The sequence below is a fragment of the Molossus molossus genome, unplaced genomic scaffold, assembly GCF_014108415.1.
Source record: "Molossus molossus isolate mMolMol1 unplaced genomic scaffold, mMolMol1.p scaffold_m16_p_1, whole genome shotgun sequence".
NCBI classification, from domain to species: domain Eukaryota; kingdom Metazoa; phylum Chordata; class Mammalia; order Chiroptera; family Molossidae; genus Molossus; species Molossus molossus.
This window is the reverse complement of record NW_023425344.1, coordinates 214,839,607-214,851,684: the sequence shown is the minus strand read 5'-3', so window position 1 is coordinate 214,851,684 and position 12,078 is coordinate 214,839,607. Positions and strand designations below refer to the sequence as shown.

At 36.5% G+C, this 12,078-nt stretch overlaps 1 protein-coding gene across 2 annotated transcripts in view; it reads right to left on the bottom strand.

Moving 5' to 3' along the window:
• Positions 1-12,078, bottom strand: part of PCNX4 (pecanex 4) — a 40,573-nt gene that overhangs the window by 14,878 nt on the left and 13,617 nt on the right. For both annotated transcript variants that reach the window (XM_036241939.1, XM_036241944.1), the window contains exons 2-7: positions 10,944-11,688; positions 3,888-4,067; positions 3,286-3,800; positions 2,918-3,018; positions 2,670-2,792; positions 374-734 (exon numbers count right to left, since the gene is read on the bottom strand). In XM_036241939.1, coding sequence (XP_036097832.1) covers positions 374-734; positions 2,670-2,792; positions 2,918-3,018; positions 3,286-3,800; positions 3,888-4,067; positions 10,944-11,641 — 1,978 coding nt within the window. In that variant the 5' untranslated portion in view covers positions 11,642-11,688. The remainder of the gene's footprint in view (positions 1-373; positions 735-2,669; positions 2,793-2,917; positions 3,019-3,285; positions 3,801-3,887; positions 4,068-10,943; positions 11,689-12,078) is intronic.

Genomic DNA, 12,078 nt, shown 5'->3' with positions numbered 1-12,078 from the left:
GTGTGGCTCAGTTGGTTGGACGTAGTCCTGTGTACTGCAAGGTTGCTGGTTTGATTCGCAGTCAGGGCACATGCCCGGATCACAGACTCCATTCCTGGTAGGGAGCGTGCAAGGAGGCAGCCTAGTAACGTTTCCTCTCACATGGATGTTTCTCTCTCTCCCCCTCACTCTAAAAATAAAATTTAAAAAATTGTTGACTACCTCAAAATAAGGAGCAGGAGATATACATCTATTTCATATTTAGTCTTTCTGCCTATATATCAAAGTATTAGAACTTGTATGATGGTTAGTTCAAAAGACTGTTTTTCTGCGTGTTCATGTTTTTGTACTTTAAATATATTAGTGAGGATTTAAACACAACCTATTTACTTACCGAAACTTCCAGCTACCATTGCAGACTGCAGTGCAGCGGTCAAACTTGGGATCATTTGGTAGTAGTACACTGTATCTGCACACACACAGGCTGCAGTGCCCACCACTCCTGGCCAGCTCTGAGTAGGTCGGGGAAACCCCACAAGGAACAAAGGAAGGGTGAAGAGGGGGAGTAGGGGAGAAGAGAGTAGTGTAGAAAAAACTATGAAGACCAACACGAATGGAGAGAAAACAATGTTGAGTATACATAAAATGGTGGTTGATTTTCTCTGTTTTTTCTCCATCCATGATGCCAAAAGTACAACCACAGCAAACTGCAATTTAGAGATGAATTGAATCAGACGATCACGTATGATACCAACCTGTAGAGACAAAAAAATAATTGCATTCTCAAAGAATCTTCTATATTCCTTTTTTGTTCTTAAAAAATAATTTTTAATTCTTCTTCTTTATTCAATTCACTTCATGAATTTTCAAGATCATAGAAGGAAAACTGTATAATTTATTGCCCCAATATTTTTGAGAATATAGCTTTTATATGAGGTTCTTTGTTACAATTTTCTCCAACCTCACAATAAATGAGACTAACTTTTTAAAAGTTTGGGCTCCCTAAAAAAAAAACAACAAAACTACTACAAAGCTATAGTAATCAAGACAGTATAGTCAAGGATAGGTATGTAAATGAATGACAATGAACTGAGAGTTCAGAGATAAGCCCTCACATTTGTCATTAGGTTTTTGACAAGGGTGCCAAGAAAAGTCATTGAGGAAAGAATAGTTTTTCCAATAAATGGTGCTGAAACAATAGTACATCTACATAAAAAAGAATGGATTTGTAATCCTACCTCACATCATATGTAAAAATTAACTCAAAGAGATCATAGAACCAAAGGTAAGAGCTAAAATTATAAAACTCTTAGAAGAAAACATAGTAATCTGTATGATCTTGGGATAGGCAGCATATATTAGATATGACACAAGAAAAAACTGATAAACTGAACATCAAAATTAAAAACCTATTTGTTTCAAAAGACATTATCAAGAAAGTAAAAGAAGCTACAGAATGGGAGAAAACTTTTATCACATATCTGTCAAGGAACTTGTATCCAGAATATATAAAGAACTTTTACAACTCAACAATAAAAGGACAAATAATCCAAATAACAGTGGGCAAAGTATCTGAATACAGTCGTCCCTCGCCACTTCGTGCTTCAACTTTCATGGCTTCACTCTATCGCGGTTTTTTCAAATATATCATTAAAAAGTTGATTGAGACAGTGAATGATACAGTGCGTGCTGGGTTGTCTGAGTCAATTATATAACACGTATTACAATTAAAATTAAAATTACTGTACGTATGGACTGTAGGCCTATGTATTCGAGCACCCCAGGAATCCTTCACGCCAAGTGCAACCGCTAGAGTCTGGAACAGATGAAACGTGATAAACAAGGGACGACTGTAGACATTTCTCCTAAAGACATGTATAAGTGGCCAATAAACATATGAAAAGATGCAATGATTAGCATTCAGAGAAACACAAATCAAAATTTCAAGATAGCAGTTCACACTCACTAGAATGACTATTATGAAAAAGTCAGTAATAACAAGTGTTTGTGAGGATGTAGAGAAATTAGAATGCTCATACACTTTTGGTGGGAATATAAAATAGTGCAGCCACTTTGGAAAAATATTTGGCAATAGCTTGAAGTGTTAAACACAGAATTACCAGATGACTGAAATTCCAGTCCTAGATACACATATGCAAGATAAATGAAAATATATGTCCAATAAAAAACTTGTACATAAATGTATATAGCAGCATTATTTATAATAGTCAAAAGTGAAAACAACCTACATATCTTTTTTTGATGAATGAGTCAACCACATGTGTTTATCCACAAAACAGGATATTATTTAGCCACAAAAAAGAATACTGATATATGATACAACATGGATGAACCTTGAAAATATAAGTGAAAGAAATCAGATTAAAAATAACACATATTGTATAATTCCATTCTCGTGAAATGTCCAGAATAGGCAAATCCATAGAAACAGAAAGCAGATTAATGGTTGCTAGGGCTGGATCAGGGGGTGGGTGTGATGAAGCGTAGGAATGAGAAATGACAATGTGTATCAGGTTTCTTTTGGGATGTTGAAAATATTCTAAAATTAGACTGTGGTGATGGCTGCAAAATTCTGAATATATACCACTGAACTGCATACTTTAAGTGGATGATTTTATGGTATATGAAATACATACACTTCAATAAATCTGTTAAAAAAATACATTTACCAGTAAGAGTCTGATCCCTGTATTCAGGCTTCTGTTCCACCACATGTCTATACTGGGGGTCAACAACTGCACTGCTGATACAATGACTGTCTCCAGTAAAGCATTTTCTGTATTCTGCCATACCTGCAGTGCACAAATCATCCTCTTGATTAGGGAGAATTTGATAAACTATGTAAATTATTAAAGTAAACAAAATCTTAATTAAATTTAGAAATAAGAAAATATTATTAAGTGAATACTAGGATTACCATTCTAAAAGCTCTTGTGAATCCAATGGAGACAGACAAAGAGTGGAGCCCTTGTAAGGAACTGTCCAGTGAAAGAAATGCTATCATAGCAAAAGGTGACACTAAGACAAACCAATAAGACAAATTTAATTAAGGCAAAGTAACCCCTTCTACCCTATTTTATTTTGGCCAATATAATGTTTTTTTTAAATGCCCATTTAAGAAATTACCTAAAAACAAAACAAAACAAAAAACCCCCAAGCAAATGAACAAACCAAAACATAAAATAAACCCTTATATAAAGTATGTTACATAAATAGGGAATTCTATAATATTTCTGTACACTTTGTAGATATAACACAAAGTTAGTAGATTTTTTACCTTCCTACCTAGATTTAGCAAAATCCGTCTGAGAACACCAATCTTCATGAGCCTTGCTTGTTTCTTTAAGAATAATGTCACAGTTTGTACATCCTTTGGATAGAAAGGGTTTCGGAAAATTCCCAAGATATAGACACTCTGAATTTCTCTAAGTATCCATAATATTATAAGTAACATCATCAAAATATAGCCAACAATAACCTGAGGACTGTTTTTGGAAATCTGTGGGCAACAAGCAAAGTGATGCAGCAAAATACTTTCTAAGAGAGCCAAGACTAATATAATGAGGTAGAAGAGACATTCCTTCCAAGGAAACTGTTTTTCTGAACCACTGGGTAAAGCCTTAGATTTGTTTCCAACTCTGTGTCCGGTTACACTGTGTTTGAAGACAAAACCCATCTCACTTAGGTTAAGACTTAGTAAGAACCCAAGTCCAGTCATGAAAAGAACCACTCCAATAGTGCTGGGAATGAAATACGATGTTACAACTGTTCCAGCAGAAATGATGAACATTATTAATAACCTGCAGAGAAATAAAAGGATTTGTTTAAAAAGAAAAAATGTCCTTCAAGAGTAAGTTACATATAACTTTAATATTTAAAATTATTACCGAAGGTGGGTTGCCATAGATGAGCCTCCCAGGCCAAACTCTAAAACCTGCTCCATTGCCCATAAGAAAAGTGCATCGGGTGGGGGCAGAATCCCTAGTGCCCACAGAAAGGGTAAAAATATAAACAAGACGTGTAAAATCTGATTCGTTTGTTCTAGAGCTGGTATATTTACCATGAACCTATAGAAAAAAGAAAATATTTAAATCATATAAAATAATATATAGAAGATAATCTTTTCAGGAAAAATAATACATACACCCCTTCCCCCACCTGCCATACACACCATCCCCCTCAAACAAAAGAATATTTACAGAAAGTCCTTCCCAATGTGCAAAAGATCAACACATATAAGTTGTGCTCATTGGCTTTTCCTTATATCAGGAACTACCCTACTTAATAGTGTACAAGTTTAGCACTTAGAGAATATGTGAATTCAAATGTGGAAAGAAGGAAGATATGATTAAAAGTAATTTACTGAATAAAACTGAATTTAGGAATCTGTAAAACTGAATTGAGCCCAGGGCAAAAATATTTCTCCATTAAATATCTAAAGTACATTGGCTAAATTCTACTAATGGTTTTTTAGAGTACAAAAATTTAAAATTTAAAATTGCAAGTAACTCTGCAAGTAAGTCTGGGAAAACCAAAGACTTTCTGTTGTTCACATATTAGTAGCTGGCAGAGAGGAAGCTTTTCTCTTTCTTCTACTGTCTCTTGTACTGTCCTGCTCCCAGTTCCCAGAATTTGAACTTAGTATAGTTAATAGCAGAAGTCAGCAACATTAGGTTATGCATGTGTCTTTGTGGGTTAGCCTGGAAACTTAACTAGCACTTATAATATTGTTTCATTTTGTACATACAGTGATATAGATTTGAGAACACAAACATGTACTATACAATCTCATAAATTAGAGATGGTTTTTCTCTTAAGCTAAGAAACTGGTTCTTGATAACAGCACTGACCAATTAAATACAACATCATTAAATGATTTTAAATAATTTAATAAAAACTTTAAAGCACAAAAGAATAAACACTATCAATATGTTAGTAATTTTTTTGGAATGAGGTTAAACATCTTGTCTGAAAAGCAACAATGAAGTTCCAGAGATAATTTTCAAAAGAGATGAATCTCAAAACTTTTAGTATAATTGTTCTTGAATACCTGAGCTGCTATAGTGCTTGAATACCTGAGATGCTAGAAATCAAAGTCAAGGAAAAAAGGCAACTTCTGTAATGATCACCACTTAAATGTATGTTAACAGTCCAGAAGCAAATACATAAAAACTACAGATATAATAATAGTATAACGTGTCTGGTCACACACATACCAGGACCATGCCAGCTAATGCACTCTGCATCATAATGCATGCTCTTCAAATTTTTATAAGCAGAGAATTAATGAATACAAGGTTAACAATGTGATGCTAAATTAGAGGACAATAATTTGTGTAGTATGGTTTAAAATAAAATTCATCTCATCCTGAGAAGAAAACACTTAAGTCACACACACACACACACACACACACCCATACACAATAAGCCACAGGAAGGTCAAGGAAAACAGGCATTTTTAAAGATAACACTTCTCCTTAGACTCATAAAGGGCAGGCTGACAGCTCTTGGGGGTGGGCGTAATGGAGAGGCAGGGGGTGTGGAAGGATTGAGCAAAAAAGAGAACTCATGGATGTGGATAAGTGTGGTGATTGTGGGGGGAGGGAGAGGTTGGAGGTAGAAGAGGGTATAGAAGAGATAAATGGTGATGGAAAATATTTTAAAAAATTACAACTTAAAGAAAAAGATAATACTTCTCTTGCTAACAGTCAAGGATAGGATAACATGTACAAATAATGTACACTTGGGAAATATTTTATCCAAATTAGATTTACTTCCCAAATCTTTTTGTTCTTTTTTTGAAAAAAAAAAAAAAAGTTTTTATTGATTTCAGAGAGGAAGGGAGAGGGAGAGAGAGAGAGAAACATCCATGATGAGGGAAACATTGATCAGCTGCCCCCTGCATGCCCCCTCACCAGGAATTGAGCCCACAACCAGGGTATGTGCCCTGACCGGGACTTGAACTGGGGACCTCCTGGTGCATGGGTTGATGTTCAACCTGAGCCCCACTAACTGGGCTTTTTTGTTCTTAACACAAACAATAAGCAACGGCACAGAAATGTACTTATATACAAGGGGATCATAAATAAATAGAAGCACATGTAATTGAGGTAACCAGACATTGTGATTATGTTCCTGTGTATATGACTCAGCACCAAATAGGTTATTATTGTGGTTATTTTATACAAAAAATGTTTAAATTTTATTTTACTTTTTTATCCTCACCTGAAGACATTTTTCCATTTTTTGTTCAGATAAAGTGGGAGAAAGAGAGAGGAAGAGAGAGAGAGAGAAACATCTATGTGAAAGGGATACATCAAGTGGCTGCCACCCGCATGACCAACCAGGGCCAGGGACAAACTGCAACTGAGGTATGTGCCCTTAGTGGGAACCGAACCCAGCTCTCTCTGGAGCACAGGCTGATGCTGTAACCGCTAAGCCAAACCAACCAGGGCAAAAATGTTTAAATTTTAATGCTTCTGATAATATAACAAGAATTTTCTATGGCAAAATATCTGAGCCCTCAAGAAAAAAACGTTTTGACTCTAACAACCATAAAAATATTTCAAATTCTATTACACTCACTATGATCCTCTTGCCCAGAGAAAAGATGTTCTTTATAATGGCTAAGATGATATAAATATGCATCACTCATTCAAACAATTCCTGAGAGTCTATGAACAAAGTAACACTAAGAGTCATTTAAAATTATTAATACACAACTATACTGGGTAGAATAAAGAATGCGAAGAGAGAAAAGATCACTACACTGTGGGACTCATCTCTTCAATGTTTACATTCTCTGATATAAAATTAAGACAATTTGATATATTAGACAAATGTTCAGATTTGAATACTGTACAAATTTCATACATTATTTATCTGCAGTATCATACCTACTATATAAAGACCTTCTTGAGTCTTTATTATTTTGTTAATCAGAAGCTAAATATTTTCTAAAAGTGAAGTGGGAGGTTGGGCCCACAACCTGGGCATGTGCCCTGACTAGGAATTGAACCGTCAACCTCTTGGTGCATGGGTCGATGCTCAACCACTGAGCCACATCGACAAGGCTACCTTTTCTTTTCTTTTTTTTTTTGGTCCTGACCCGAGGACATTTTTCCATTTTTTGTTCAGATAGAGCGGGAGGGAGAGAGAGGAAGAGAGAGAGAGAGAAACATCGATGTGAAGGGACATATCGAGTGGCTGCCACCTGCACGATCAACCAGGGCCGGGGACAAACTGCAACCGAGGTACGTGCCCTTAGTGGGAACCGAACCCGGGTCTCTCTGTACCGCAGGCCGACGCTCCAACCGCTGAGCCAAACCGGCCAGCGCAAGGCTACCTTTTCTTTTAGTTAAAAAAATCTTCATAATTCAAACTATAAATTTTAAAACTATATATGAAACCAAAATAGACTATAGTAAAAACATTTTTTTTTTTTTTAGAAATGAGTAATGCAGAAAAAGCAAGGTAACCAAATTATAAATTAACTTGAGATTTTTTTTTAAAATGAAAGAACCTATGCCCTGGCCAGTTTTGCTCAGTGGTTAGAGCATCGGCCCACAGACCACAGAGTCCTGGGTTCGGTTTCCACTAAGGGCACGTACTTCAGTTGCAGTTTGTCCCCGACCTGGTTGGGGTCGTGTGGGTGGCAGTCAGTTGATGTCTCTCTCTCATATCAATGTTTCTCTCCCTCTCTTTCTCCCTCCCGCTCTATCTGAAGATAAATGCAAAAATGTCCTCGGGTGAGAATTAAAAAAAAAAAAAGAAAGAACCTAGGGCATCATTTAAAATGCAAAGATGTATATAATTTCTGATTTCAGAAATGGCAGTGTGAGATAGTAACTTAAGAATCTGTATTCTGAAAACAATAATCTTATAAGCATAAATCTTTTAAAAAGGGGTCAAAATGTATATACATTTTAAATTCAATTTTACTGCTAACTTTTCAAAATCAAGCATTTAACTGTAATATATTTTACAGTTAGTAGATAAAAGTGGTAATGAGAAAAGTTATTAATGAATTTCCCATAAATTAATTTTCCCTTTACATATTTGATAAGATGAAGAACTACAGTATATTATAGTGTCCAATGGTCCATAAATGTAGCACAATGAGAAGAGATTAAGAGTTAAGGAATAGCAGACACGTTAAGAATAAGGGAGTTTCTGTACTTGCTAAATGTTTTTAAGTGCCTCATCTTATTTTGGGCTGCCATACACAACACCATAGGCTAGGTGACTCAACAACAGAAATTTCTCATAGTTCTGGAGGCAGGAAGTATGACATCACAGTGCCATCATGATGAGGTTCTAGTGAGAACTCTCTTCCTGGCTTGCAGACAGCCAATTTCTCACTGTATCCTCACATGCAGAGAGAGAGATCAAGCTCTCTGGCGTCTCTTCTTATAAGGGCAATAATCCCATCAGACTAGGGCCACCCTAATGACCTAATTACTCCCAAATACTGTCACACTGGTGGCTAGGGCTTTAACATATGAATTCTGAGGAGACACATATATTCAGCCTATGACATTCTACCCTGGTCTTCCAAAATTTGTGTTCTTATATGCAAAATACATTAATTCCATCCCAACAGCTCCCAAAGTCTAAACTCATTCCAGCATCAATTCTAAAGTCTAAAGTGCAAAGTTTTATCTAAATAGAGGTGAGACTGTAGGTATAGTTCATCCTGAGCAAAATGCCTCTCCGGCTTTGAACCTGTGAAACCAGACAAGTTATGTGCTTCCAAAATACAACGGTAAAACAGGCATTGGATGAATACTTCTATTCCAAAAGTAAGAATCAAGAAAGAAGGAAGGGGTAATAGGTCCTAAAGAAGTCTAAAACCCAGCAAGGCAAACTCCATTAGATCTTAAAGCTGGAGGATAATTCTCGTTGGTTCCATATTCTGCCCTCCAGGCCCCCATGGTGGCAACATCACCCAAACAGCTCTAGGTGGGGGTCCCATACCCACAGTTCAGTAGGGTTGTGCCAGCCCAAGGCTTCCAGGTGTGGCCTTTTAGCTTGTTGAAACCAAAGCAGCAGCCCTGACCATGTATAAATCACTGTCAGGGTCTTCTTTTCCTCTTCGTAAAGAATAGTGCATATTCACAGCCACCTAGGTCTTTTATGCTCATCCTGTCAGCCTTCATTCATCTCATATAATCCCATAAACTATTTAGTGACAGTTAAGCTACACCCTTGGTGTTCTTTTCAGAACATGCCGTCTCATTTTTTTGCAATATGAATAGGTCAAAAATTTTCCAAGTCTTTATATTCTGGTTCCTTTTTGCTTAGCAATTTCTTCTTCAATTCATTTCTCTCCTTTCATATTTTACTATAAGCACTCAGGAGGAATCAAGCTGTTCTTCAACACTTTGCTTAGAAATCACCTCAGATACATATTCAATGTCATCACCCTCAAGTTCAACCCTCCACAAAACATTAAAAAATGGTTCACCCAAGTTCTTTGCCACTTTACCAGTTTCTAATAACATGTTCTCATGTCTGTCTGAGACCTCACCAGAATAGCCTTTAATGTTATTTTTAGCATACACCTCAAAACTCATCAGCCTTCACCCACTACCTTGTTCTAAAGCCCCTTCTACACTTTTAGGTTATTGGTTACAGGAGCACCTTCACCTCTTGTTATGAAAATATGTCTTAGTCAGCTTGGGTTGCCATAACAAAATTCTGCAGTCTGGATGGCTTAAACAACAGAAATTTATTTCTCACAATTCTGGAGGTTGAAGTCTGAGATTAGAGTGGCATTATGGTTAGGTTCTGCTGAGAACTCTCCTGGCTTGCAGACAGCCAACATCTCATTGCATCCTCATGTGTTGGGAGAGATCAAACTTGCTGGCATTTCTTCCTATAAAGGGCACTAATCCCAGTAGGCCAGGGCCCCACCCTCATTATCCTAATTACCCCCCAAAGACCTCATTTCCAAATACCATCACATGGGGCGTTAAGACTTTAAACATATAAATTTGGAGGAACACAAACATTTAGTCCATTTCTACCTGGCCACTAACCTGTAAAAGAGAAATTTGCAATCTATAGAAAAACAGAAAGAAAAGTCAGATTTATAAAAGGCAAGCAAAAGGAGTTTAGAAAAGGCAAGCAAAAGGGGTTATCAAACAATTTTGTAAACAATTTTGGTAAACAAACATTTTTTTTCTATTTTTCTTCTGTAGCCAACTGATTTTAAAAAAATCAGTATTTCGTCTACATAGGTACTGTAACAAAATTAGATGTTATCTAGTCATCATAAATTCACTCAATCTGTACATAATATTTTTTTTTTTTTTTTTTTTTTTTTTTTTTTTATCCTCACCCTATTTTTCGATTTTTTGTACAGATAGAGTGGGAGGGAGAGAGAGGAAGGGAGAGACAGAAACATCGATGTGAAAGGAACACATCGAGTGGCTGCCACCCGCACGACCAACCAGGGCCGGGGACAAACTGCAACCGAAGTACATGCCCTTAGCGGGAACCGAACCCGGGTCTCTCCGGACCGCAGGTCGACGCTCTAACCGCTGAGCCAAACCGGCCAGGGCTGTACATAATATTTATGTATATAAATTTTAAATTCATTTTCTCCTCACAGTGAAGTTCTATCTCTTTTCACAGGTTTCAGCCAGCTATCATAGATTCAGAGCTCCTTACTTAAAGTAAAACACAGGATTGAAGTTTTGCTTATTTATCTTATAAAGAGCTTTCTTTTTACTCTTTAATAAGATTTACATACCCCTTTAGTACATATGTTTAACAGAGATTAGTCCTAAGAGATTACTCATCAAAACAAACTATCACCCAATGGTTTGTCTTGATGACTTCCAATTCATAGATACATTTTTAATACTAAGGAGAGTGCTCCTATTATGTATGCTTTAAGAGAAGCAAAGTAAGTTATAAAGTATTCAATAGTTTATTACCTGTATAAAAGATCTATAGAAACAAAGAAAAAAATATAAAGAGGTCTCATAAGAGGAATGATTTCATAAGTATCCTGGGTTTGGAAAGTCGCAGTCTCTATAGCTGTGTTTACAATCAGTGAATATTCTCCTGTACATAATGTTATCCATCCAAAGAAAAACAGTAGACCAGTGCCTCCTGCACTGCCATATAGCAAGGTCATCCTGTTCGGGAGCAGATACCATGTTCCAAGACCACACGTTATCCCAGCAAGAACAGAATGAAAAACCATATTGGCTATATATTTCTTGCCAGGAATTAGAAATTTGATAGTCTCAGCACCAGTACAACTTGTAAATTCATGCTCATCCTCTTCTGCTAAGATATCTGTGCTTAGCATTCTTTCTACCGTTGCCGACTTGTTTCTGGCATATAAACCTGTGAACTGGATGACCAATGCAGTGAAAAGCATTAGTCCACCTGAGAGTGCTGCCGTGTAATAGTCTTCTAGGATGCCTAATTGGTACAAAAGTGTTCCTATTCCACCCAAAACCCACGGCATCAGAAAAAGGATAATTTGATGAATATATACGTAAGGAGGGGCACAATAGCCTAATTTGAGTCGAGGGCCTCCAAGAACAGTCTGCGGAAAGCGCTTCAGAAAGAAGTCCTTTTTGTAATCATTCAGCAGAGGCACATCAGGACTCATCCTTCTCATTCAGGAGTATCCTGAAAGTCACATCCTTTTCTGTAACATAGCCGACTCTAAAAAAAAAAAAAAGTCACTATTTGAAAATGTCATACTTATAACATGTGGGAGAAACCCCATATTTCTATTTCATCTCCTCAATTCCTTCAAGGGCAGGATTTACAACTTCATTTCTCTACTTCCTCCCCATTGCCTGACACCTACTTGGCACTAAACAAATAGTTGTTAAGTTGTTTTCTATTTGAAAAACAACACATTATTAATTTATCTAGAACTTCATTATCTAGAATTAAGTCTTACATTAACTCACATTTTTAGATTTGAGACCAAAGGAAAGTTCAAAAAGCCAGTACTCTCAACTCAAATCTGGTTTAACTGATCACTTCCCTAAGAGCTTTTGTTGTTTGATTGTTAACTGTTTCCTCTATTATAAAGGTCAGCAATTT